At 39.3% G+C, this 23,614-nt stretch overlaps 1 protein-coding gene across 20 annotated transcripts in view; it reads right to left on the reverse strand.

Moving 5' to 3' along the window:
* LRRFIP1 (LRR binding FLII interacting protein 1) overlaps positions 1-23,614 on the reverse strand; it is a 197,281-nt gene that overhangs the window by 51,740 nt on the left and 121,927 nt on the right. For 7 of the 20 annotated variants that reach the window (XM_038748978.1, XM_038748962.1, XM_038748961.1 and 4 more), the window contains exons 3-10: positions 22,676-22,693; positions 18,826-18,873; positions 16,792-16,836; positions 15,957-16,007; positions 13,220-13,252; positions 10,417-10,461; positions 8,884-8,943; positions 1,283-1,363 (exon numbers count right to left, since the gene is read on the reverse strand). The exons of 4 other annotated variants lie outside the window; for them this stretch is intronic. In XM_038748978.1, the coding sequence (XP_038604906.1) occupies positions 1,283-1,363; positions 8,884-8,943; positions 10,417-10,461; positions 13,220-13,252; positions 15,957-16,007; positions 16,792-16,836; positions 18,826-18,873; positions 22,676-22,693 (381 nt within the window). The remainder of the gene's footprint in view (positions 1-1,282; positions 1,364-8,883; positions 8,944-10,416; positions 10,462-13,219; positions 13,253-15,956; positions 16,008-16,791; positions 16,837-18,825; positions 18,874-22,675; positions 22,694-23,614) is intronic. 9 more of the 20 variants (XM_038748969.1, XM_038748976.1, XM_038748975.1 and 6 more) reach the window with 4 other exon arrangements.

Below are 23,614 nucleotides of genomic sequence, written 5' to 3' on the forward strand. Positions count from 1 at the left end.
CCACCGTGCCTCGTTCTCGCTTGTCCCGCCATCGACTCCCGGCCCACGTCATCCCCCGTGCCTGGAATGCCCTCCGTCTGCCCATCCGCCAAGCTAGCTCTCTTCCTCCCTTCAAGACCCTACTGAGAGCTCACCTCCTCCAGGAGGCCTTTCCAGACTGAGCCCCTTCCTTCCTCTCCCCCTTGTCCCCCTCTCCATCCCCCCCATCTTACCTCCTTCCCTTCCCCACAGCACCTGTATACATGTATATATGTTTGTACATATTTATTACTCTATCTTACTTGTACATGTCTATTCTATTTATTTTATTTTGTTAGTATGTTTGGTTTTGTTCTCTGTCTCCCTCTTCTAGACTGTGAGCCTGCTGTTGGGTAGGGACTGTCTCTATGTGTTGCCGACTTGTACTTCCCAAGCGCTTAGTACAGTGCACTGCACACAGTAAGCGCTCAATAAATACGATTGATTGATTGATATAATAATGATGGCATTTATTAAGTGCTTACTATGTGCAAAGCACAGTTCTAAGCACTTATCTATAAAGGTGGACAGCAGGTAAGACAAAATTTATAGGCAGAATAATACCTGGGATGCACATTTATGTCCTCTCAACTCAACTGTAAACAGTGCTACTTGCATGCACAGCAGACATTTCAACCCTCCCATTTCAGAAATTGACATTTTGACTCTGATTCTCTCTGCAGCAGAACAGGGATCAGATGTGTTGTCTCTCACACACACACACACACACACACACACACACACACACGCTCTCTCGCTCTCGCTCTCTCTCTCTGTCCTCACTCACACTTTGGGGGTACAGAAGCGCATCCCAAAAGGAAACAGATTCAGACGGGTGAGCAGAAGAAAACATTTCACACCTCAGTGCTACACAGAAGTATTAGAGTTAACAAAAGCAGCTCCCAACTACACAGAAGTATTAGAGTTAACAAAAGCAGCTCCCAAATCTTTCCTGGGCGATGAGAACCAATGAGCAGCAAAATGCAAGATGAAGCAGGAATGATTAAAGAGGTCTGTCACATGTACTGAAATTTCTTTTGGGATGCTTCTAAGTTCATTCATTCCACAAATTACTTTTTGAAAAATACACCGGAGTGCTCTTGGCTAGTGGCAGCTAGTGGAACATGCTCATTTGTCTACTTAACTGGCATCAATGAGAGGGGGTGAGTTGTCTGTGTCAGTTTTTTTCAGAAAGCAAAACATTTAAATGGAAAGAAATGCAGGGTAGAGGGGAGGGGTGATGAGGAAAAGGAAGACGACAGACCCGATTTCCACTCTGGGAAGAAGATTGGGATTTGGAGGTTAAACCACTGTTGGAAAGGCCAAGGTCCGAGTTGCAGGATCCCTGCAATCAAACAAAATTGAAAAACGAGGAGGAAGAGGGAAAGAACAAAACAAAGAACTTCATTTTATTCAACCAAACCAAAAATGGAAAAGGAGTGATAAATGAACAGAAATAAAGAAAACCTATGAATACAAATCCTGAATATTGCATTAAAATACATCATGGAACAAAAGCTTCCATTAAATATTATTATCTAGGGTAGGATTTTCAAAGCCTGTTCTGGAAAGGGCTTTTGATTTCCTTGGAATTCTCCCCTTTCATGCTAATTCAGGGCCATTTTACAAAGAATAACCTAGGCCAAAGGTTTTATCTTTCACTGCTATTGTGTGTACAAAGTTCCTACTGGAATGACAATCTAGGCTTCCAAATCAGACTGGTATGTTCATCGCTTCTCTTATTTTCTTTAGGCAAAAAGCCATACAATGATCAAAATCCCCAAATTACATTTCCCATCCTGTATATATGCTCATATCCTAGGCAATCTAGGGACAAAAGTTGGTGTGCCAAAAAGAGATCCACTGGAATATGACAAACAAGAGAGTTGATTCTGCATGGCTATTTTCCAATTTGTAGGCCAGGGGTTCTAAATAAGTAAAAGCATTATGTAGTACAAAAACTTTCTTGGCTATTTAAAAACAGGTCCATCATAATAGAACAAATTGATTAGGAGACCAATTCCGGTCTGAATGGCATTCCATAACACCTTACTGAAGGATCCAATCTCATGTTTGTTACCTCACAATTTATTACTGCATAGCTAGCAAGCAACCCAAGGATTTGGGGAGTCAGATATACATCCAGACCAAGTTGACAACCTTAAAGAAGGCTGTAGTTCCATGATGTAATTGGTTTACTCTGTTGCTGAATATGGCCTTTATGTCACTACCACATTTTCAAGTATACCAGAGTCACAAAGGAAGCGCTTAATAAAATGCATGGATGCATAAATGGATACATACATTCATAATAAAATGTTCTGCCAGGAACAATACATTTCAAATCTGGCTAGGCCTGAACCACTAGAACACTGAAAGGTCATGATGGATACAGGATGGATTCAAGTTTAGAAAACAAAGATTCCTGGGATAGCTAAAATATTTGGAAGTGGGCTACTCTACAAGGCTTAGAAGACACTTTTTTCTGAATGTTTCCAAGTTATTAACCTTTCCTGTACCTTGCTTTAGGATTTGCTGCAAATGTTTTTTTATTTTCATTATCTGAATGGGCTAGGTATATACCCGCCGTTATTATCATTACCATCATCACTGTTTGACTAATGGTTTTGCTTTCTCCTGGCACAGAAATATCATAAAGCAGAAAAAATAAAAAGGTAATGTCCACTTAATATTTTGAGAGAAACAAAAGTATTTCTTACAGAGGTGCCTGTGATCTCTTTGTTGATTAACTGATTCCTTGCACTCAATTCTATAATTCTGCTTATTAATTCTTGTTCTTGCTTCTCAACTGTCAGTGAGAAGCATTAAAGGAGCTGATGATAAATAACTTGCCTTCAGAATGCAAAGTTACAACTATGCATTCAAAATACATGACTTATGTTGTGCTTTTAGGTCATTTTGAGCAACCTTGCATGAAGCATTTCTAAACCAAGTTCTACCAATTTCTTCCTATTTTAGAACTACATTGATTTCTCTAAATTTTGAGAAGCATTTATATTCCAAATTATAAAAAAAGTTTTGAGAGACATTTTGGTGTCTTACTGAGCTTGAAAGGTTATGCTCACTCTCTTAACAAGACAAATAAATGTGTACTTGCATTGACATTTGTTAACTTCATCTTCCATTATAAACAATGCATCACTTTTACAGTCTGTTGTATGAGTTCACAATGGGAATGATAACACCTGATGGTGTTTACCTGGGGAACATGCTCTCTGTTCTCGAATTCTCACAATTAGAAGTAAGGCAGGGCCCTTTTTCTAGGTCACAATTTTCCTCATTCACCAGGTAAATTGGGTTTAGTCATCATGCCTGAAGAGGAAAGAACTTCAAACTTCCTTATTTTGGCTTTCCACTCTTTCAATTTCACAAGATCCATAAAAAAAATGTTTCTTTTGCCGCAAAGAGAATGACAGCAAATGATAATTTTTAGAAGAAGCTGAAGAGGAACTAGATTGGGTCATGTAAACCATGCCTAATACTGCTGAAACTTTTTGTCTGATCTAAATTCATTCATTCATTCAATCGTATTTATTGAGCACTTACTGTGTGCGGAGCACTGTACTAAGCACTTGGGAAGTACAAGTTGGCAACATATAGAGACGGTCCCTACCCAACAACGGGCTCACAGTCTACAAGGGGGAGACATACAACAAAACAAAATATATTAACAAAATAAAATAAACAGAATAGTAAATATGTACAAGTAAAATAGAGTAATAAATACATACAAACATATATACAGGTGCTGTGGGGAGGGGAAGGAGGTAAGGTGGGCGGATGGGGAGGGTAAGGAGGGTGAGAGGATGGAGGGGGCTCAGTCTGGGAAGGCCTCCTGGAGGAGGTGAGCTCTCAGTAGGGCTTTGAAGGGAGGAAGAGAGCCAGCTTGGCAGATGTGCAGAGGGAGGGCATTCCAGGCCGGGGAAGGATGTGGGCCGGGGGTCAATGGAGGGACAGGCGAGAAAGAGACACAGTGAGGAGATTAGCGGCACAGCAGCGGAGGGTGCGGGCTGGGCTGTAGAAGGAAAGAAGGGAGGTGAGGTAGGAGGGGGCAAGGTGATGGAAAGCCTTGAAGCCAAGAGTGAGGAGTTTTTGCCTGATGCGTAGGTTGACTGGTAGCCACTGGAGATTTTTGAGGAGGGGAGTAACATGCCCAGAGTGTTTCTGCACAAAGATGATCTGGGCAGCAGCGTGAAGTATAGACTGAAGTGGGGAGAGACAGGAGGATGGGAGATCAGAGAAGAGGCTGATGCAGTAATCCAGTCGGGATAGGATGAGAGATTGAACCAGTAGGGTAGCAGTTTGGATGGAGAGGAAAGGGCAGATCTTGGTGATGTTGCGGAGGTGAGACCAGCAGGTTTTGGTGACGGACTGTATGTGAGGGGTGAACTAGAGAGCAGAGTGGAGGATGACACCAAGGTGGTGGGCTTGTGAGACAGGAAGGATGGTAGTGCCATCAACAGTGATGTGAAAGTCAGGAAGAGGGCAGGGTTTGGGAGGGAAGATAAGGAGTTCAGTCTTGGACATACTGAGTTTTAGATGGTGGGCAGACATCCAGATGGAGATGTCTTGAAGGCAGGAGGAGACACGAGCCTGAAGGGAGGGAGAGAGAGCAGGGACAGAGATGTAGATTTGGGTGTCGTCAGTGTAGAGATGATAGTTGAAGCCGTGGGAGCGAATGAGTTCACCAAGGGAGTGAGTGTAGAGAAAAGAAGGGGACCAAGAACTGACCCTTGAGGAACCCCTACAGTAAGGGAATGGGAGGAGGAACCCACAAAAGAGACTGCGAATGAACAGCCGGAGAGATAAGAGGAGAACCAGGAGAGGACAGAGTCTGCAAAGCCAAGGTTGGATAGCGTGTTGAGGAGAAGGGGGTGGTCCACAGTGTCGAAGGCAGCTGAGAGGTCGAGGAGGATTAGGATAGAGTAGGAGCCGTTGGATTTGGCAAGCAGGAGGTCACTGGTGACCTTTGAGAGGTCAGTTTCCATGGAATGCAGGGGACGGAAGCCAGATTGGAGGGGGTTGAGGAGAGAGTTGGCATTGAGGAATTCGAGGCAGCGCTTGTAGATGACTCGTTCAAGGAGTTTGGAAAGGAGGGAGATAGGGTGATAACTAGAAGGGAAGGTGGGGTCAAGAGAGGGTTTTTTTTAGGATGGGAGAGACGTGGGCATGTTTGAAGGCAGAGGGGAAGGGACCAGTGGAGAGTGAGCGGTTGAAGATGGACGTTAAGGAGGGGAGGACGGACAGAGAAATGGTTGGAATTACAAGTGAAATACCACACACACACACACACACACACACACACACACACACACACACCCCACCCCTCTCTCCCCCCACCGCCCCCCGCTTCAGTTTCTCCAATACAATTTTAAATATTTACTTAAATGGAAACCAACCAACTTCTCCTCCCTGGCCGATTACTTGGTAGAAACTCTGCTCTCCCCACTGAAGCGGGAATTCTAATGTGTCAAACAACAAGAACATCACTTACCACAAACCTTGGATTTTTGGAGTTATTCCAAAAAATCTCAGCCAAGTCCTTTACCCAGTGTCTCGAAAAATCACATCTGGATTTTTAAATATGCAGTTCAATAAAACTGATTATGTAAAACTGCTAGTGTTTATATTTTAAAACAATATAAAATGTTTGAAAGTAAAGATACCTCCATGACTCCTAATAGCAACAACTTAAAATTACACCTAATTTAACACACATATCAAGATTAGAGTGTATTTTATACAATTGCTGTGCATGGCAATTATGTTTTCATTGAATTGCTTTCTGTGTTTTGGCTAGCTGTTAGACTGTATTTTACATAATGTACCCCACCTTGAGAACCTTAGTCCCTTTACAGAACACAAAATTCATTCCATTTCATTCCACAGTGAGTCTTTTCACTTGTGCATTTGAAATGTTTTAGTTTGAAATGAGTATTAAAAAGAAAATCCTTGGAAACAAGTTCTGCTCATGAAGAGCAGTTTTTTCAACTGAGTTTTATGGGAAATATGTTCCTTTTCTAAGGAAGCTGAACTTTGATCAAATTTTCTGTCAGTTACTTTCACCCATTTGGGCTACTTCCTATAAAGAACCTTGAAGCAATAACTTAAAACACACCTTTTGCTTTGATTTTATATATCTAAATTTACAGCTATTTTAGCTACACATTATAAGCTAAACTTGTCTAACGTCTTAGTGATTAGTGGAGAAGTGTTACGGTGGTGGAAGAAGCCAATTGAGATAATTTTCCAGGGACATGTGAGGGCTGGTGAGACCCTCAGAGTGAATCTAGGTTTCTGACCTCCCCACAGCTCTCTGTAATTACCATTAGCATCTCTTAAACCCTTAACTACCACCCTGTTGTTTCCAGAAGCTTCCTTGGGCTAGCTCTCCCTAGTGAATCTGTTGCTGGGGGAATGGCAGAATACTTACAGATCAGTTAAAACAACTGTCACATGTTTTGATAGGCCACCGATTTATATCTGCCATATTAGGGAAGCAAGAAGGCAATAACAGAAAGATGGGCGCCTCTATCCAAATTCAAGATTAGATGAATTTCCATTCACAGGGTTATACTCCTGACAACATGCATTGTCCAGTGTTTATGCAAATATACCCTGGATTATGGCTACTTCCCAAAATGTGCCACCCTGGGTCACACCCTAGGATCTTTGATCCCAGCATTCGATATGCTATTTATTGTTATACTGTACTCTCCCAAGTGCTTAGCATGGTGCTCTGCACTCAGTAAGTGCTCAATAAATACGGTCAATTGGCTGCTATGTAAACTCCACCCCTGAAGTTATGATCAGTCACTGCCCCACTCTGTCCCCTTCCTGCATTCCCTCATTTGACATCTCATCACCATCTTCCACTATTTTTTTAAAAACTTAACCCTAGTGGCTCCAGTCTGTACAAGCCGCATTCGAGGTGCCACCAGCATGAGACTGGGGCTGCCCTGACCTCCCTTCTCACTAGTAAACCCACCTCTCGGTCACTGCTCCTGGGGCAAAAGGACCCCTGGGGCACAATGGGGGCAACGGCAGTTTGCGAAGGCATGGCTGCAACTGCCATCGTGCTGCCCTTTCCTCTTCCCCTCCCGGCTGGTGATCTACCAACAGCTGGGGCTCTGAGGGGGATGGGTCGGGGGTAGGAGGGGGTGCATTGACATGGATCTAGCACCTGTTGCTATGTTCAAACAAACAAAAAAAACCCCAAATACTAGAGCACAAGGGGAAGGGGGAGGATGAAATACAGAGAAACAGGCTGAGTAAGGTTGATGGGGCAGGGCAGAAAGAACAAAGGAAAGGGTTGGGAGGGCAGGGACGGATTTGTAGGTCATTTTTCCTGAACTAAGGAGCAGCTGTCCTGTGGGGTTGGTTCTGGAACAGAATCTAATGACATTAAAAAAAAAAAAAAAAAAATCAATGGAAGAGCCTATTCCATAACTCAACCACCTTTTCATCGTTAGTATGGGAGTGAGAAGCGAGGTAGGAATTTTAGGTGGGGATGAGGACTAGGAGGGGGGCAGACTTCAAGGAAGTTATAGGCATGAAAGCTACTGTTTTGGGTCTTTTAAGCTTTGGCTGGAAACATTCCAGCCCTTTCAGAAATAGGGCAGGACTGAAAATTCAGTTAAAAGAGTTTTGGGGGTGATTTCCTCCATTGCTCCCATGGACTGGGCATCTATGGACATGGTAATGTTTTCAAGAAACTTAATCCAGTGACACCATGGAGTACACTTGCATCTCTGATTTTAATTATATGCTTCATTTCAACAGGTAGATAAATTTGATATTTACATTTAAATACACCCCAGAGGAGTGAGTAGAGATTTATTTGTTATCCACCTTGGATTTAGAAGAATAGTCTTTTTTTTCCTATTTTAAATGTTAAGCCATTAACCAACACCCACACAGACAGCTCACCAGTCTCCTGGAATTCTCCACGCATTAGATATTGATGGCATCACATCACAATACTAATAAGTGCACAAAAATTGAGACCAAAGTTGAATTAACTTTACCATCCAAAGTGGTTCAATGAGGATATGAGAAACATAAAATGGTGAGCCTGATTCTTTCAAAAAGTGAGAGTTTAGTAAAACTTGAAGGTGACAGGAAGCAAAAGTATCATCACAAAACTCAGTTCTACCATTAGAAGTGATTTTACACAGTTTGCCTGGAAAATTGTTAGGGAATTAGGGAATGTCTGCCCAACAATATGAATCTGTATGGATAAAATTGCTGCAGTGTTAGTACTACTACAGGGTGAGTTTCCTTCAATTTGGGGTTTTGTGCCAATACAACCTCCATGTTATAGGAACTAGGTACACTTTCTAGTTAATGGCTCCTTTTCTCTATGTTACACCCATAATCCTGTCTATCTCTCAAAATATGAGAGAGTCAAACTCACAAATTAGGATTAATTTGGCATATTGGTAGGAGCAAATAGGGCCGGTTAGGCAGCAAATGGCAGCTAGCAAAATGCATTCCCTGTGGGGAAATAAAATAGATGAGATTCAAGCATGAAAGTACAAAGTGTGTGGCAATGTTTAAATTGATATTCCAGGGGAATCTGAAAAGGAAACTGGGGATCTGGCCTATGAAAAGGAAACATGTAATCATCCTTATTTCCTATTCAAATTTCACTTAAATTGACTCCTTTTGAATTATCAATGAGAATGCAGGAGCAAAAACTAATAAGGACCATATGTAAACCACAAAACTTTTTCTTCCAATCACATTATGGAAAAGGAATGGAGAGAGTTGAAAAGTAAATTCCAATTCACCTACTTTATAAGAAACTTCTAGTGACCTCAGAGATTTTTGTGGCATACTAACCCTGCTAGATTTTCTATTCAGGGATGATGATCCATACAAATCTCCATCATAACCATTTGTCTATTAGAGAGAAGAAAGAGAAAGAACTTACAACTGTACACAGCAAAATCACAATTAAGAAGTTTCCAAGGGAAATACAAGACATTAAGAGCAGAAGGAGTTTCAGGCCAAGAAAAAATGTTGTCAGTATCTTAAGGTGATTTAGAGGTAGGGAGATATGTAACTAGGCAGAAGATCCAAAACATACACATATCTAGCACCAGGGAAATATATTAGACGCCTTTTGAAAAGCACACCAAAAAAGTTCAATAGAAATCAGAAACATATACTGCAAAGACTTGGGCTCTACATGTCTTTTCTAAGCTACATAAATTCTGTTTCATTGTATCTGGTCTATTACCTTCTTTTCACCTCTTTATCGAAATGAAAACTTTGGCCAAATCTAAAGAGAAAATGGCAGAGGAAGAATGGATTGTACACTGAGTCCAACTTCTCTCCAACACAGATTTCTTGGTTCATAGACAACTCTCTGAGCAAAATTTTTCTGGCTCAGGTGATGGGTGATGCCAATACAATGCTCAAAAAGAGTAGCTGCTTAATGTTCCCATTTTCTCCTGATCTAGGGCACTGATTTTCAAAGCGAGGGCTGCAATCTACCTGCGGACCCACAGAACTCTGAGATGATTCCTGGTTATGCCCCTGAGAAGCAGATGGAACATAATAATTATGGTATCTGTTAAGCACTTACTATTGTGCCAAGTACTGTACCAAGAGCTGGAGTAGATACATGAATCACACCAGATATAGTTCCTGTCCCACATGAGGCTTACATTCTGGAGGTGAGGGAGAACATGTATTGAATCCCCATTTTACAGATGAGGAAACTTAGGCCCAGAATAGTTAAATTACTTGCCCAAGGTCACACAGGAGGCAAACGGAAGAGCCAGGATTAAAACCCATGTCCTCTTTCACTCCCAGGCCCATGCTCCTTTTACTATGCCATGCTGCTTCTCATTAACATGAACAGAATCCACAGGTACATGTGCATTCAAGAGGTTTAAGAAAAGACAAAATTTGGGTCTATTGATAGAGGAGCACCAGTCCCAAATCCTCAAATCATCCCACCCCTGGCTGTAAGGATTTTTGGTTGTATTGCTAAATGAAAAGGAACCAAATTTGAATCAATTTTCTATACAAAAGGTAAAACTTTTAGAAATTTGATATTAGTTTCTAACAAATACAGATTAAAAGTCTCCAGAAAACAATTTTCTAGTAAAATCCCCAGAGAAAGCTAAATGATCCTGGCTGGAATTTTTACAATGATCTCTTCCCCTTCATCTCTGCATGGAGAGATTAAGTTGAGGCTAGAGTTCCTTTCTCATACCATTTTATGCCTTACACTTTTCTTTATTATCTCTTCAGGAAATAAAATTTAAAAAAAGAATTCGGAATAATTTCTGGAAAAACATGGCTCACAAAATAAAGAGAATCAAAAAAGGTGGTGTCAATCATTGCAAGTTTCTAAATACATACTGCTTTGGAGTTCTTCCTTTTGGTCTTCTCAATCTCTAATTCAGCCTGTAGTTGGGGATCAAGAGCGCAAAAGAAAGAGATGGCAAAGCTAAATTAACTCCTCTGTCCATCACCTCTTCTCTCAGGTCTACCATGCAAAGACACACATGAATATAAGCTCTGACACAGAAAGGGGGCATGACTTTACAGGCGGCAAAGAATAAACAATTTAAAAACCAAAGGCCCAAGGAACCAGTTTGTGAAAAGGGATTAAGAAGACTTAAGTATTGGCTATTAAAATAATTATAATTCAAATGTAAATGACTTCTAGGTTGACTGCTCTTTCTTTTCATGCTGCAGTGTTTTAATGTACCAGACTATTCCTTTTGACACAGCCATGCATAGGTCAATCATTAATAATATTAGAAAAACTTTTCCCCCAGGCAACTTCCTAAAGAGTGGCTTATCTTAATGGGAAATATATGGGGAGATGTAAAAGACCTGGTATTTGTGAGTGTAGTCAGAAGCACAGCTCTATTACCAAAGAGGAGAGTAAATAATTTATGAGGAAATTGGCAAACAATATCCCTTTAGAATTCTTTATCATCTTTGAAAAAGTATTTATACAAGGCATGTCATGAAATGTGGCATTCTCAAATCAATCAGTTTATTTTGCCACATGGAAGCAGGGAACTAGTTGAAAAAGTAGAACTGGGTTCTAATTCCAGGTCTGCCCCTTGTCTGCTGTGTGACCTTGGGCATGCTATTTAACTTCTCTATGTCTCTGTGTCCTCATCTATAAAATGCGGATTAAATTTTACTCCCTCCTACTTAGTGAGCCCTGGGTGGGGCAGGGGCTGTGTGTGTCCCGATTACTTTGTATCTACCCCAGTGCTTAGTACAGTGCTTGGCACAGAGTAAGTGAACAAGTACCATCATCATTATTATGGATTGGAATTAAAAAATCTAACCAAAAGCCATTAGGAAATATTCAGGAATACACAGAACTGGCTTCAACAGGAATCCTGATTCTGACTTCCCCAAAGTTAAACAGCATGACCTTCTGTTATAGCATACCGGTTTTTGGTGCAGAACACAATTAGTCAATTTTGCATAAATTATGACAAATCTGACGCATTATGTCATGTGCACTTAAAACGCTCTCAGACTTCAGAACTGGATTAGGTAATACGTTACACAGGATATTCAAAACGAGCAACCTTTCGCAATTAGTGCTGAATCTTGAAGATTAGAGCTATCTTGAAAGCCAAGCACCAACAAACCTCAACAGCATAGCAATAGGCTATTAATATGAACTGGAAGTCTTCCCAACATATTTATATTCAGATTACCTCCTCTGTCAAACTATAAACTGGCAAGTCAATGGAACAAAGAGAATAAATAAATGTGGCCTAAATTTTTATATCAAATCTAACATTAATAAAAGATGTCTGGTTGAGAGTCCTGAATACAGCTAGCCTCTGAAAGAAAAAATTGTTCTTTCACTTATAGAGCTATTGAATTTTAATACAGACACTTAAGTGGTCTCTCATTTCCACTTAAATGTAAAATTTACTTTGGTTTAAATATTTCCCTTCCTCTCCTCCTCAATCTTTGAAGTATTTGGCTGATTTGAATAGAGTGATTAGGGAAGCAGCATGGCCTAGTGGCTTGGGAGTCAGAGGAACTGGGCTCTAATCCTGGCTCGGCCACATGTGTGCTGCATGACTTCGGGTAAGTCACTGAACTTCTCCATGCCTTGGTTCCCTCATCTGTAAAATGGGGAATTAAGACTGTGAGCCCCTTGTGGGACATGGACTGTGTCTGACCTGATTATCTTGTATCTACCCCAGCACTAGGCACAGTTCTGTAATACCACAATTACTAATTATTGCCATTATTAAAGTATATTGCAATGTAGCATGAGATAATGGCAGATCTACTTGGAGAGACAAAGGGAGAGCTTTTTAGCACTAGTATGCTCAATCAAGATGCCTTTTTGCTGAATGGGATGTGAAACAAAACAAAAATCAAATTCAAATTTAAAATCTATTATTTGTATTTATTCATAATATTATTTCATCATGTAATTATATTCATTGTGCTTTATAATCACATTTTAAAATGCTTGGGTCTTTTTTCAGTCTTGGGAATGAATTAATACACTTTAAATTATTTGCTTTAGAAAGCTATATTTTCATTCAGCACTCTTTGGCTTTATTTAATTTCCAAGGAACTAATTAAGAATGTTATAATAATAATAATGTTGGTATTTGTTAAGCGCTTACTATGTGCAAGGCACTGTTCTAAGCGCTGGGGTAGATACAAGGTAATCAGGTTTTCCCACGTGGGACTCAGAGTCTTCATCCCCATTTTACAGATGAAGGAACTGAGGCCCAGAGAAGTTAAGTGACTTGCCCAAAGTCGCACAGCTGACAAGTGGCAGAGCAGGGATTTGAACCCATGACCTCTGACTCCAAAGCCCGTGCTCTTTCTACTGAGCCACGCTGCTTATCTGGGTTTTATGGTTGTTAAAGTCCTCTCATGTGATTGGCTATAAAAGTTTTAGTGGCAGAGCAAAGTTTACCATCAATTGCTTTAGTAAACCCCAAAACCTGATGATTAAAGACATTTGTTAGGAAGAAGGGAGGATTTAATCTCTGCTCTTTGAGAATGGAACTGGTCCCATGAGTAACAGACACCCCCTTGTCTCACCAACAGCCAAAAGAGGCTTTCTAAAAGAATACCATAGATTAGAAGTGTTAATTTTTTTTAAAAAAAAACTACTTGTTTCAAACTGTGATATTCACATAGCCACTCTCACCCCTTGGAAGGAACTGGGATACTCCAAGTCTGACTGTCAGAAGGAAAAATGAACAAGTCACACAAAAGTACAACAATGGACATTACCAATATTAGAGCAATGCACTGAAAGGCCACATATAAAATTCCTTATCCACAAGCCTGTTAGCAGTGCCTGTACTTGAACCAAAATTGACCAATGTAAATCTAAAACTGGGTACCTTGAAATAAAGAGTTCCACATGCAATAGCCTACAAGCAGTATTGTAAATCAAAAAATTTGAAAACAAGAGTCAGACAGCCTGAATCTCCTATCCCTATTCCTCCCGCCATGTCTTCCCCCGCCCCATTAAGATTCCATCCTTGCTGCAATATTAGGCATAAACACAAAGAAATCCCCCTTTAGATATTTTTTAGGAGGGTTTGGGCCAAGTCTTACTTTTATTGAGCTCTCAAGTGCTTAGTAGACTGCTTTGCAAATAAGAGGTTCTCAGTAACTACACAATTTGCCAATTCCATTAGATTTTTCTCATTTAAGGAAGCAATCTACTGTGTAAGCAATCTACCGTGTACCAATAGTATAAAAGTGAAACTCAAAGAATTTTCAAAAGTTCAGCTTCATCACTCATTGAGCAGCCTCTGGTGGGTGCATACCTTTGAAACCGGGTTGTAAAGGAGGCACTCTCTGGAGTCTATCAGACCAACTTAGCTTCTTGGGTGGGATGAGAATCCCATTTTGAGACCTGATTTTTAAATTTTTTCCAAACCACTCACTTCACCTGGTTATCACTAGGATCAAGGGCAACAAGGTAATCTGGTTTGTTTTTTTGTTTGCTTGCTTTCTTTACAGTGGATTCCAACCTTAAATGTTTAATTGCTTACTGGAGAGAAAAGACTAAAATCCACTTTAAAGGAATGTTAGCTGTTAAAGACATCAGCTTTACAGTTGAATGTATAAGGAGCAACAGTATAAATCAGTTTAGCAGTTTAAGGTATATGGATAAAAATTAATAATTTTCCCTAATTTGATAGAGTAATTACCCTTTTGTAGGGCATGAAAATGCAGTTACACTCAGGGCTGGCTGAGTAGTTTGATTTTTAAAAGACCAGACCAAAGATATCTCACCCATGCATAACAAGTAGTTTTCAGCCTTTAGTAACAAAAAATTAAGTCTATCAAGCACTTTTACAATGATCTTCACAATTCCTCTCATCAGGAACCACTTTTTACTTTGAGTATGTTCCCTCGCTAATAGAAATATTAGGTGGGGGCTAGTTTGTTTTTAATTTCTCAGAGATCATATTGGAGCCACTTTTAGGTATGGATATATAGATTTAGAGGAAAAAATGCACTTCAACAAAGGAGAACACAAAATGAACACAGTAGAAGACATGGAAATCTTTCCCTAGCCCAGTAATGATTTGCTATTTGACAATTCACCAGGTACACCTGTTATTTGAGACAAGCTCCACCAAGCCCATCCCCCACATCAATGGTCTGGGTACCGGAGTGCCAAGAGTCACCACAAGGCTGGGGCATTTTGGTCTAGTAGGCCTCAAGTAGCCCTGTGGCAATTGGGTTTTGTGGAAGATACGGAAATGTTAAGACAAGGCTATTTGTTGTGTGCTACAAGTGCTCAAGAAGGCATTCAAGCAGAACAAGAGATTTCGCCCAGCTTCTCTGCTCCTGCCAATACTTCAGTTTAGTTGGACACTGGTGTAAGACTCTTTGAATCCTAAAGCATTACAGAATATTTAACATGATATGCTTTTCACAAAATGTCAGACACTGTACTTATTACCTAGGTATGAAGTTACAAAAGCAATTGATATCATCTGGCAGAATTTTTTCCCCCTTTTCCCAAATTGTGTCTAGCACTTTTCAAGAAAGGAATTCAGCAGCCATTAATTTGCAGGATGCCTTCAATAATCACATTAATGCTATGAAAATGCCTGTGCTTAAATAGTACACTCACAAAGAATTTATGCAGACCCAATCCATAAAATCAACATAGCTGGTTTTCATCATAGGTATGTGCACAAATGGAAGCTTGGGACGTATTAGGAAAATGTTCTGGCAAGGCTGGCACTTCAATATTCTAAGAGATTTGTTTAGTTGGTTGTTTGGCAATGTATGCAAATGCAATAGTAGATTTAATTCAAGGGAAAACAGTGTTCTTGAAAATATTATAACTACATAGCCAGCATGTAGCCAAATGTGGTCATAATTGAAAATGTCTAGTTAAACTCTATAGCTAACTTTTAACCTAATGAGTATGTCAGAGCCTACGTTGACCATATTTGGAAGGGGTGAGGGAGGTAGTAGAAGAGTGGTCAAAGAGGGTCCTGGTCAGAATTGGAACCCATCATCTCTTGCTTGCCAATAGCCCAAGATTCCATCAGGAGGAGGATCTAAAATATCCATTTCAGGCTCAAGGTTGTGACCTGCGCAGGAAGAATTCCAGATAAAATTCGGGAAAATGACATCTGGATTCAAGATAGTTTGCCACTGCATTCTCTCTAGGGAACACAGGATGCAGTACCAAGAGATTTCAAAGGCCGTCTGGGTGGCTGGGCAGTGTCTTTAAGACCAGGCCTTCCAAAAACTCTTCAGGGATTTTGGAAATTTAGGGAAACAATTCTTGAGGTTTCATGTTTGCTTGTTTAACCCAAAGTGGAAAACACCACTACAAGGTGAAGGATGATCTTAACTTTTTTTTTTCCAACAACCATGCAAACTTTATCATTCTGGTTACTAACCCTCAGGCTTCCACGACTACCCACTGACATGCGTTCATCTTCATCAGAAGCCTATTGAAAAGAAAGGATGAGAAGAAAAACATGAAATGAAACCAATAATGTGCGAAAATTAATGCCCCCAAAATATAAGAGACTAAATTCCTGGAAATGACACTGACACAATATCTGATCACATACAGATAGGAGCATTGAGTCTTCCCACCCACACAGCTCATCTCTTCCGTTCTGCTAAGAGGGGCTTGATTTTCTCTGGCCACTCTTGAGGAAACACTCATTCCCACACCTCGGCTGCTGTGTCAGTAATGGCAGCTATGCAGTGGCCAAGTAAAGTTTTCAGCTCATAGCCCAGCTTGTAGAAGGACCGGTACTGTCAGGAAGCTGGGCAGAGCTACAGCAGAGTGACCATTGGTCCCTTCTTTGGTTTTGCCTCTTCTTCAAGCAGTAGCCATAGAAAAACATGCCTTTACCCAGGCATGAGGAGCCACACAATGGGAGCTATTCCACCAAATCTGTGAAGTTGATAGACACTCCATCCATGGCTTTTGAGACCCTGTTTTCTGCTCCACAGATGGAAGAATCAGACTCACCACTTATGTTAAAAATACCTTTTGGATTAGAGGAAAAGGCAAAATGGCCCAACATGATGAAAGAAAAAAATTCCCAAGATGTTATCCAATTACTGATGGCGACTTTCCCAATACCTATCTCGACTATACCTGCCTCTCAACATCACTATTACTGATTACCTTTTATGAAAATCATTAAAAGCGGTCCCCAAAGCAGTAACACTGGAATTCGGTGAAAGGCCTGAATAAAGAATGAAGACAATACTAACCGATGTATTTCTTCTGGATCTACGAGAATAACGCTCACTGTCTTCCTACCGAAGCAGCAGAGGAAAATAATAGTACAAGGTTGAAAGAGCAGATACATAAAAAGTGCTTTGAAAAAAAGCAAGCTAAATATTTTAGGAGGATGAAGACAAGCTTTACTCAAATATTCAGGTAAAACTACTACTTTTATGAGAAAGCGATACTTTAATTCCTATAGTTTATTAATACTTGCTCCCATTGCAACAAACATTTCTGCTTTACATGTCAAATCACTTTTCTATTGTGGCATGTATATTGCAGACATTAAATGAGGCAACTTAAACGTGTCCTTTCCTGAATACACAGGAGCAAAAGTGCTCTAAAATACCTGTACTTCATATTGTTTATAATACTGAAGAGGATGTGGGAACACTTAATTACTGTAGGGTTTATAATTTGGTTTAAGCCAGATGATACCATCTCAGTTAGAATGCCCTAAATCAACTCTGTTTACCCTTCAGGACTATCATTAACTTTTATTCAGATATCAGAACTGATGTAAGAGTCCCTGAAATACAGACTTCTTCCCAACAGAAACAGACCACATTCCTTCCATGCCATGTTTATCAACTGGTAAATTATCCTGCTATGTTTCATAGGAGGACAGTGGTGTGATTAACAAAAGACAGATTTATGCTACATCTCAAGGAAACTCAGTTAACTGAAACAATTATAATGGAACTCTATTTTGGTTTATTAAATGGTTGTTAAGCATGGAATGTTTATTATGATATAGAATAGACTAATTATCAGAACCCTCACACTTAAATCGTAGAAACTGTTAGGTCCGTGAACCTTTATGTTATACATCTAGCTTTCTTCCTTTCAACTCTGGGAGACTTAGTTTGGACTCCTGATAGTGCTTGCTCTATGACCATGAGAAGATATCACTGTCTGGTTATGAAACTTTCAGGTCAGAGAGTGATGAATTTACATGGAGTTTTGGCCTTGCTCTCCTTGATCAAATGATAGAACCTACTGTGATTCCCATTTGGATCCTGGGAAAAGGCAAACATTTGAAAGATTTTTTGTGGGTTAACACGTTAATTAGTGAAATCCATCCAATATGCTAACTAGACTGGTTAAACTCAGGATCTCTGGATAACAAGGCCCAAATCCAGCCCTCACCAGAATGACATCCCCAAACCAGACTAAGCATATTTAAACTAAATAAACCTTCTGCAGGAAGAATGGAAGATCAAGAGACAGAAGTAATGCTATTTAAATATTTCAATGTTATTCGGTAATCACTTTTCAGACACAAAAAATTAACTCTTCAGGCCCATTTCTCTAACACTTTTCCAGTGACACTTCTAGATTTCTTAAACTACATTTTATTGAGACATTAAGTCAAACATCAAGCTGAGAAATATTGTTTCAGAACAGGCATGGATGGATTTCTTTCCATTAGAAAACAGCTCAGATCAATAGCCAAGCAATATTTTCTGACCCTGACAGGATAGGCCTGCTTAAACTCTCAAGCCCATCCAAGTAAAATAAGGTATTTAAAAGAATAGCAAAGCATTTGTGTTGATGATTCTTCAATCTTTCCTACTGTACTCTGTCCCCGACAGGAAAAGGTGATTCACTTTCTACAATGAAGTTATATCTCATTGTTTTCAAACAAATCAGACATATGAATAAATCAATGGTATTTATTGAACGCTTACTATGTGCAAAGCACTGTACTAAACACCTGGGAGAGTAAAAGAAAGTTACAGAATTAGCAGAAACGCTCCCTGCCCATAATGGCAAATTATTCCATTATTTTAAGGTCACCAAAGTTGGTATTTTTGCTTTAAAGGGATTCTGTGACTGTCCATCCTATACAACAAGTATTCTACATGAAGAAAACCAAAAGAACAAATCTTGCATCTAAACCCTCAGGTGTCAGAGCAGAACAATCCTTTTAAAACGCTGTCAGTGTGCCATTGTTCAAATTAGAAGCCGACACTATAAACCTTTTAATTTTAATATATCTTTTGCTCACGGCCTACCATCCACTGCTCGATGTCGCCCCACTTTGTATCCAGCCCATAATATTTCTATAGATAGAAGGAAAGACAATTAGGTAAGAGTCTTGCAGAGTGGACTGCTTTGACATGCATTGCAAATGCGCTACCAGCCATACAGTGAACCACATAAATTTGCCAAGGATTAAATCAGCATACCATGGAAAAGCAGAAAGCTGGACAACTGAGAACCTTTTAATCTACCCTCTGCAGAGCTGAGCATGCCAGCAAAGTAAACTACTTGAAGAAACAAAAGTCTGCTCAAAAACAACTATGGGCCAAGATCTAGTCCTGTGTTTTGGGAGCACAGGACATTCTTTGGAAAGAAAGGAAGGAATGGTTCAATCACCACCTGATTCCAGGATATCATTGGTAGTTCTCACATTTTAAACCCCCAGAGAAATGGCAATTTGGCATTCACAAATTGTGTACTAAGGAAGGCACAAAGAACAAGCCTTGAATATTGGGAATTAACTTGCTGATACTTCACCTTGCTTGAAACAAAGAGTATCGATTAGTGAGAAGTTGGAGAAAAGGGAGTTCAAATTGCTCTGGAGAACTGTTTCACAACTAGGTGGAGGCCAAAGCTGGAACCATGGGATCCTATGCCACCTCATTCTCTGAAATAAAGTCATCTATTGGCTATCTGGCTTCTCCTATTCCTCTCCTTATTTGCTCTGGAAAAAAATCAAAGAATCTATGGCAAAATTTGAATGCCCCATCTGGTTTGGGATATCTAATCAGAAAAGTATTTGAACTGCTGCTATAAAATAAAAACAATTTTAAGTATCTGTTTTTATCATACCTAATTTTAATGATGTTTCATTTTAAAATGTTTTTATTTTTTTTCCTTACAGGGCAAAGGTAATTACAGATTGTCACAAAGAGGAAAAACACTCTGGATTAATACTATTATTATTAATCGTATTTATTGAGCACTGATTGTGTACAAAGCACTGTACTAAACCCTTGGGAGAGCAGAGAATGCAATACACCAGATTAGCCCACCCCTTCCGGTGTGTGTCTGTGGGTATCAATATGTTGCCAATTTGTACTTTCCAAGCGTTTAGTACAGTGCTCTGCACACAGTAAGCGCTCAATAAATACGATTGAATGAATGAATGAATACAACATCAGACACATTCGCTGCCTACTAAGAAGCTGAATGTTAAGGAGTCCTAAATACATTAGGTTTGCTCTCAAAGTTTTGCTTCTGATAAACTCTAATCAATTTAAGTACACAAGCATTAAAAGCCAATACATTGTACTGACAAATCCTATATTTTGAGGAGCATCATCTTCAACAAGCTAGGAAAATGCAATGACTTGGTCATTTTCAGTTTTGATTCAAGTTAAAGCAGACTCCATCATTGCAGGTCTTATTGCTAATCAAAGTTTTGTAAAGTGAAAATTTTCAACATTTGCAAATCCTTCATCAAAATGTTTAGTAAATGACTGAAGACCCTTGTGGGACACAGACTGTGTCCAACCTGATTACCTTGTATCTACTTCACTACCTAGAGCAGTGGCTGGTACATAATAAGTGTTGAACAAATACCTTACAAAAAAGTCAGACTTTCGGCAGGGTCAGTTCTGTTTTTCCCCCATCAAGATTGCATGACAGTCAGTGTTTGTGAACACGTTCTTATTTTGAAAGCAATCTTCCCCATATTTCAAAGTGCATATTTAACAAGAGCTCTGGGGGTAGAAGCTTTTTCAGACCTGAAGCAATGCAAAAGTTAAAGTGAACATAGCATCCTGATGCCACTGAACAGACTATTGAGTTGATTTGACTACTGGTCTAACCCAGTAATTAACGAGTTGGACCACACAGATAATAATAATTATTTGTTTTTGTTAAGCTTTCCATGTGCCAAGGACTGTACTAAGCAATGTTCTTGCTCGTATAAAAAATATTTATTTCAATAGAATCTTCTTTTTCTCTTCACTTTAGTATAAGCAATTTTCATTTTGTTCCAGGCAGAGGATATGAGATAACAAGCAATTATCAACAGGTGAACAGACCAATGCCTTTACAAGGGAAAAATCTAGTGTTTATTTTATGCCAGAGTTCAAAAAACAGGCATCGACATCCATAAAGACTTCGATAAATTTGCCAGTTATTTATATTTCCTTGAGGCATAAGTTATACAACACATTGAATTGTTTAGCAATTCCAAAGCTCTCTCCTAGCAATTCTTTCATTTTCCTTGAATATGAAAAAAGGGACTGGTAAAATAATTCCCATCTTACAGACAGGGAAACCTAGGTCTAGGCAAATTAAAAGGACTTGCCCAGGGCCCAGAGTGGATTGAGGGAGAGATGGGATCACAATCTAAGTTTCCTTACTCCCATCCTTCAACCATTTGCACCTGTGATCTCCAGGATTTTCCCCAGTAAACTCCTCTTTCTCGCTCTTCTCTTCTCAGGTACCAGGAACGGCCACCAAGTGACCAGGCTTCATTTATTCTGTGACTAGTAGAGCCCCTGGTGACAGTATCACTTCTCAAATGAAACATTTAGGTGGCTAGAATGCTTGGCCAGTCTAGAAATGCCAGTGGATAATCCAGATCCTTTTGCAAATGTTTCATGGATGAGTTCCAAAGGTGGGATTATTTCTTTAAACTACAGTTGCATGACATTATACAAAGCTATTGGCTGTACACATACACATTACTGCAATGGTTTACCATTCAAATTTAACTAGTAGCAATACTACTGCAAGGTTTTAGTAAGTGCACACTACTGTGATTAGCTAGGAAGACATGCAGAGAGGACCAAGCTGCTATAAGAAAGCTGGAGTTTGACTCACAAACATTTTGGATGTGATGAAAAGAAATCTTTAAAGGAAGATTAAATTCCTTTATGTACTTCCTTTATGTACTTATTTAGTCTTCAGATAGGATGTGTAACACAAAATTTTCACAGCTGGGTTTTGGGTTACAAACCCCAAAAGTTGGGTTTCAGAACTCCCTTAAATTGTGTAAAACTCTGCTTTTAAAAATATATCAACATTACGGCTTCTGGGCCCAAATGCAAAATTCACTTTTTGTAAATCAGTAAGTAAAGGTAAGAGAATACTCAAAAAACAATGAAGAAAGTGTTGAAGCAGGGTGTGTTTCTTTTTTAAAAAATGGGTGCTTATAAAAATATTCAAGTCAAGGGAGCTGACCATAAAGGGACAAAACCAAATAACAATGCTCAGTACACATCTCTCAGTGTAAAAATATATTTAGATGCTTATTCTATTAGTGTTCTGAATTTTGAAACTTCATCTGTTGTTGATTTTTTTTCCCAAATGCAATCGCGTAAATTTCGACTAGAATTTTCACATTCAGTCCAAATAATATTTATGCCATGAAATGCTGGGGGAGAAAAAAGAAAAATAACACAGTTTAAATGGCTCATGGCATCCACTTTGCCCATCTTGATGCTTAACTGAGTACAGCAGAGCAAAAACAGAAAAGAAAAAAAACCTAAGTTTGACTTGTGACTACACCCAAATGAATTCTGGCCTACCAACTTATATAAGCTTTCTAGAAGGATCTAGCAAACACGAGATGTAAATTAGAAAAATAATTAGATAATGTTTAGCATGTTTGTGTATCTTCTTTTGTTGTAGCCTATTTTGGATTCCTCAACAGCAGAGGAAAGCTTACAGCATGAGCAAAGGAGAAATCGGGAGAACAAAACGCTAACATGCTACAGCAGGGTTAAACACAAAGCGATAAAAACTGCTGTGTATCGAGTTAAAAGAGAGATTTCTGAAACGTGATCAGGCCCTTGGTGAGAAATAGGAATGCATGCAAATCAACAATGACAGGGCTCAGCCTACCTTCTGAACCTGATAGATCTACACGAAAGGGCGAAAGGGAGGAAAAAAAGCATAAAAGCACACATCAGCAAATAGAAATCACAGAAACTTCAGAAATTATGGTTCCTTTAAGAAATGTGAACTCAAGCTGTTTTTGAAAAATGGGTAACACTGTAAAACTGATAAAAGTAACTTCCTTTTTTCTTTCGTTAAATAGCTATTCTTTCCACTTATCTGATATTCCATTAAGATAGGACCATTACATTAAAAAATACAGATATTCCAATATGAGGATATTACAGTACTAACATATTACCAGCAAATATAGGCCTAGAAAGGGGTGTTCACTCAAAAACACTCCAATTTATTGATAAATACTAAAAAAAAAGCATTCATGAAAACAAAACCAAGGTAACATCAGCAATTCCTGGTTACTTTGCTAAGTGAAGCCTTACTGCAGTCTATTACCCAAGATACTGCCTCAAATACTTGAGTCATTTTTATACACACTGAATGAAAAAGCATACTTTTATTACGATTGTTTTAGAGGAGTACCAAATATCATTCCAGTTAGAATGATAGCCAAGACTTAAGTGCTTTCCAGGAAGTACAAAATAATTTTCTACATTTATTTCAATATTTGCTCAAAAATCTGTTAATTTTTCCTCCAGAGTTTGAGACCCACACAGTGAAATTGTTCTCTGGGGCTTCCAACCAAATGTTAAATTCAAATTCCTTTGGATAACATGGAGAATTTGTTTGCAAGCAGCCCTTCCTCAGAATTTCCTTCTAAAGAAATCAATAACTTTCTTAATCATCACAAAAATGAATTATTTAAATTCTAATAAAGCTTTGAGAAGCAGCAACTTTAACAAGGGGATGGAAGCCCCATCCCTTGCATGTATGGGGAGTGGGTTCTGTCTGAGATGCTGTCTCCTTGCCTGATGTCTGACCCCTCCT

This window comes from Tachyglossus aculeatus, chromosome 7 (assembly GCF_015852505.1).
Source record: "Tachyglossus aculeatus isolate mTacAcu1 chromosome 7, mTacAcu1.pri, whole genome shotgun sequence".
Classification (NCBI taxonomy): Eukaryota; Metazoa; Chordata; class Mammalia; order Monotremata; family Tachyglossidae; genus Tachyglossus; species Tachyglossus aculeatus.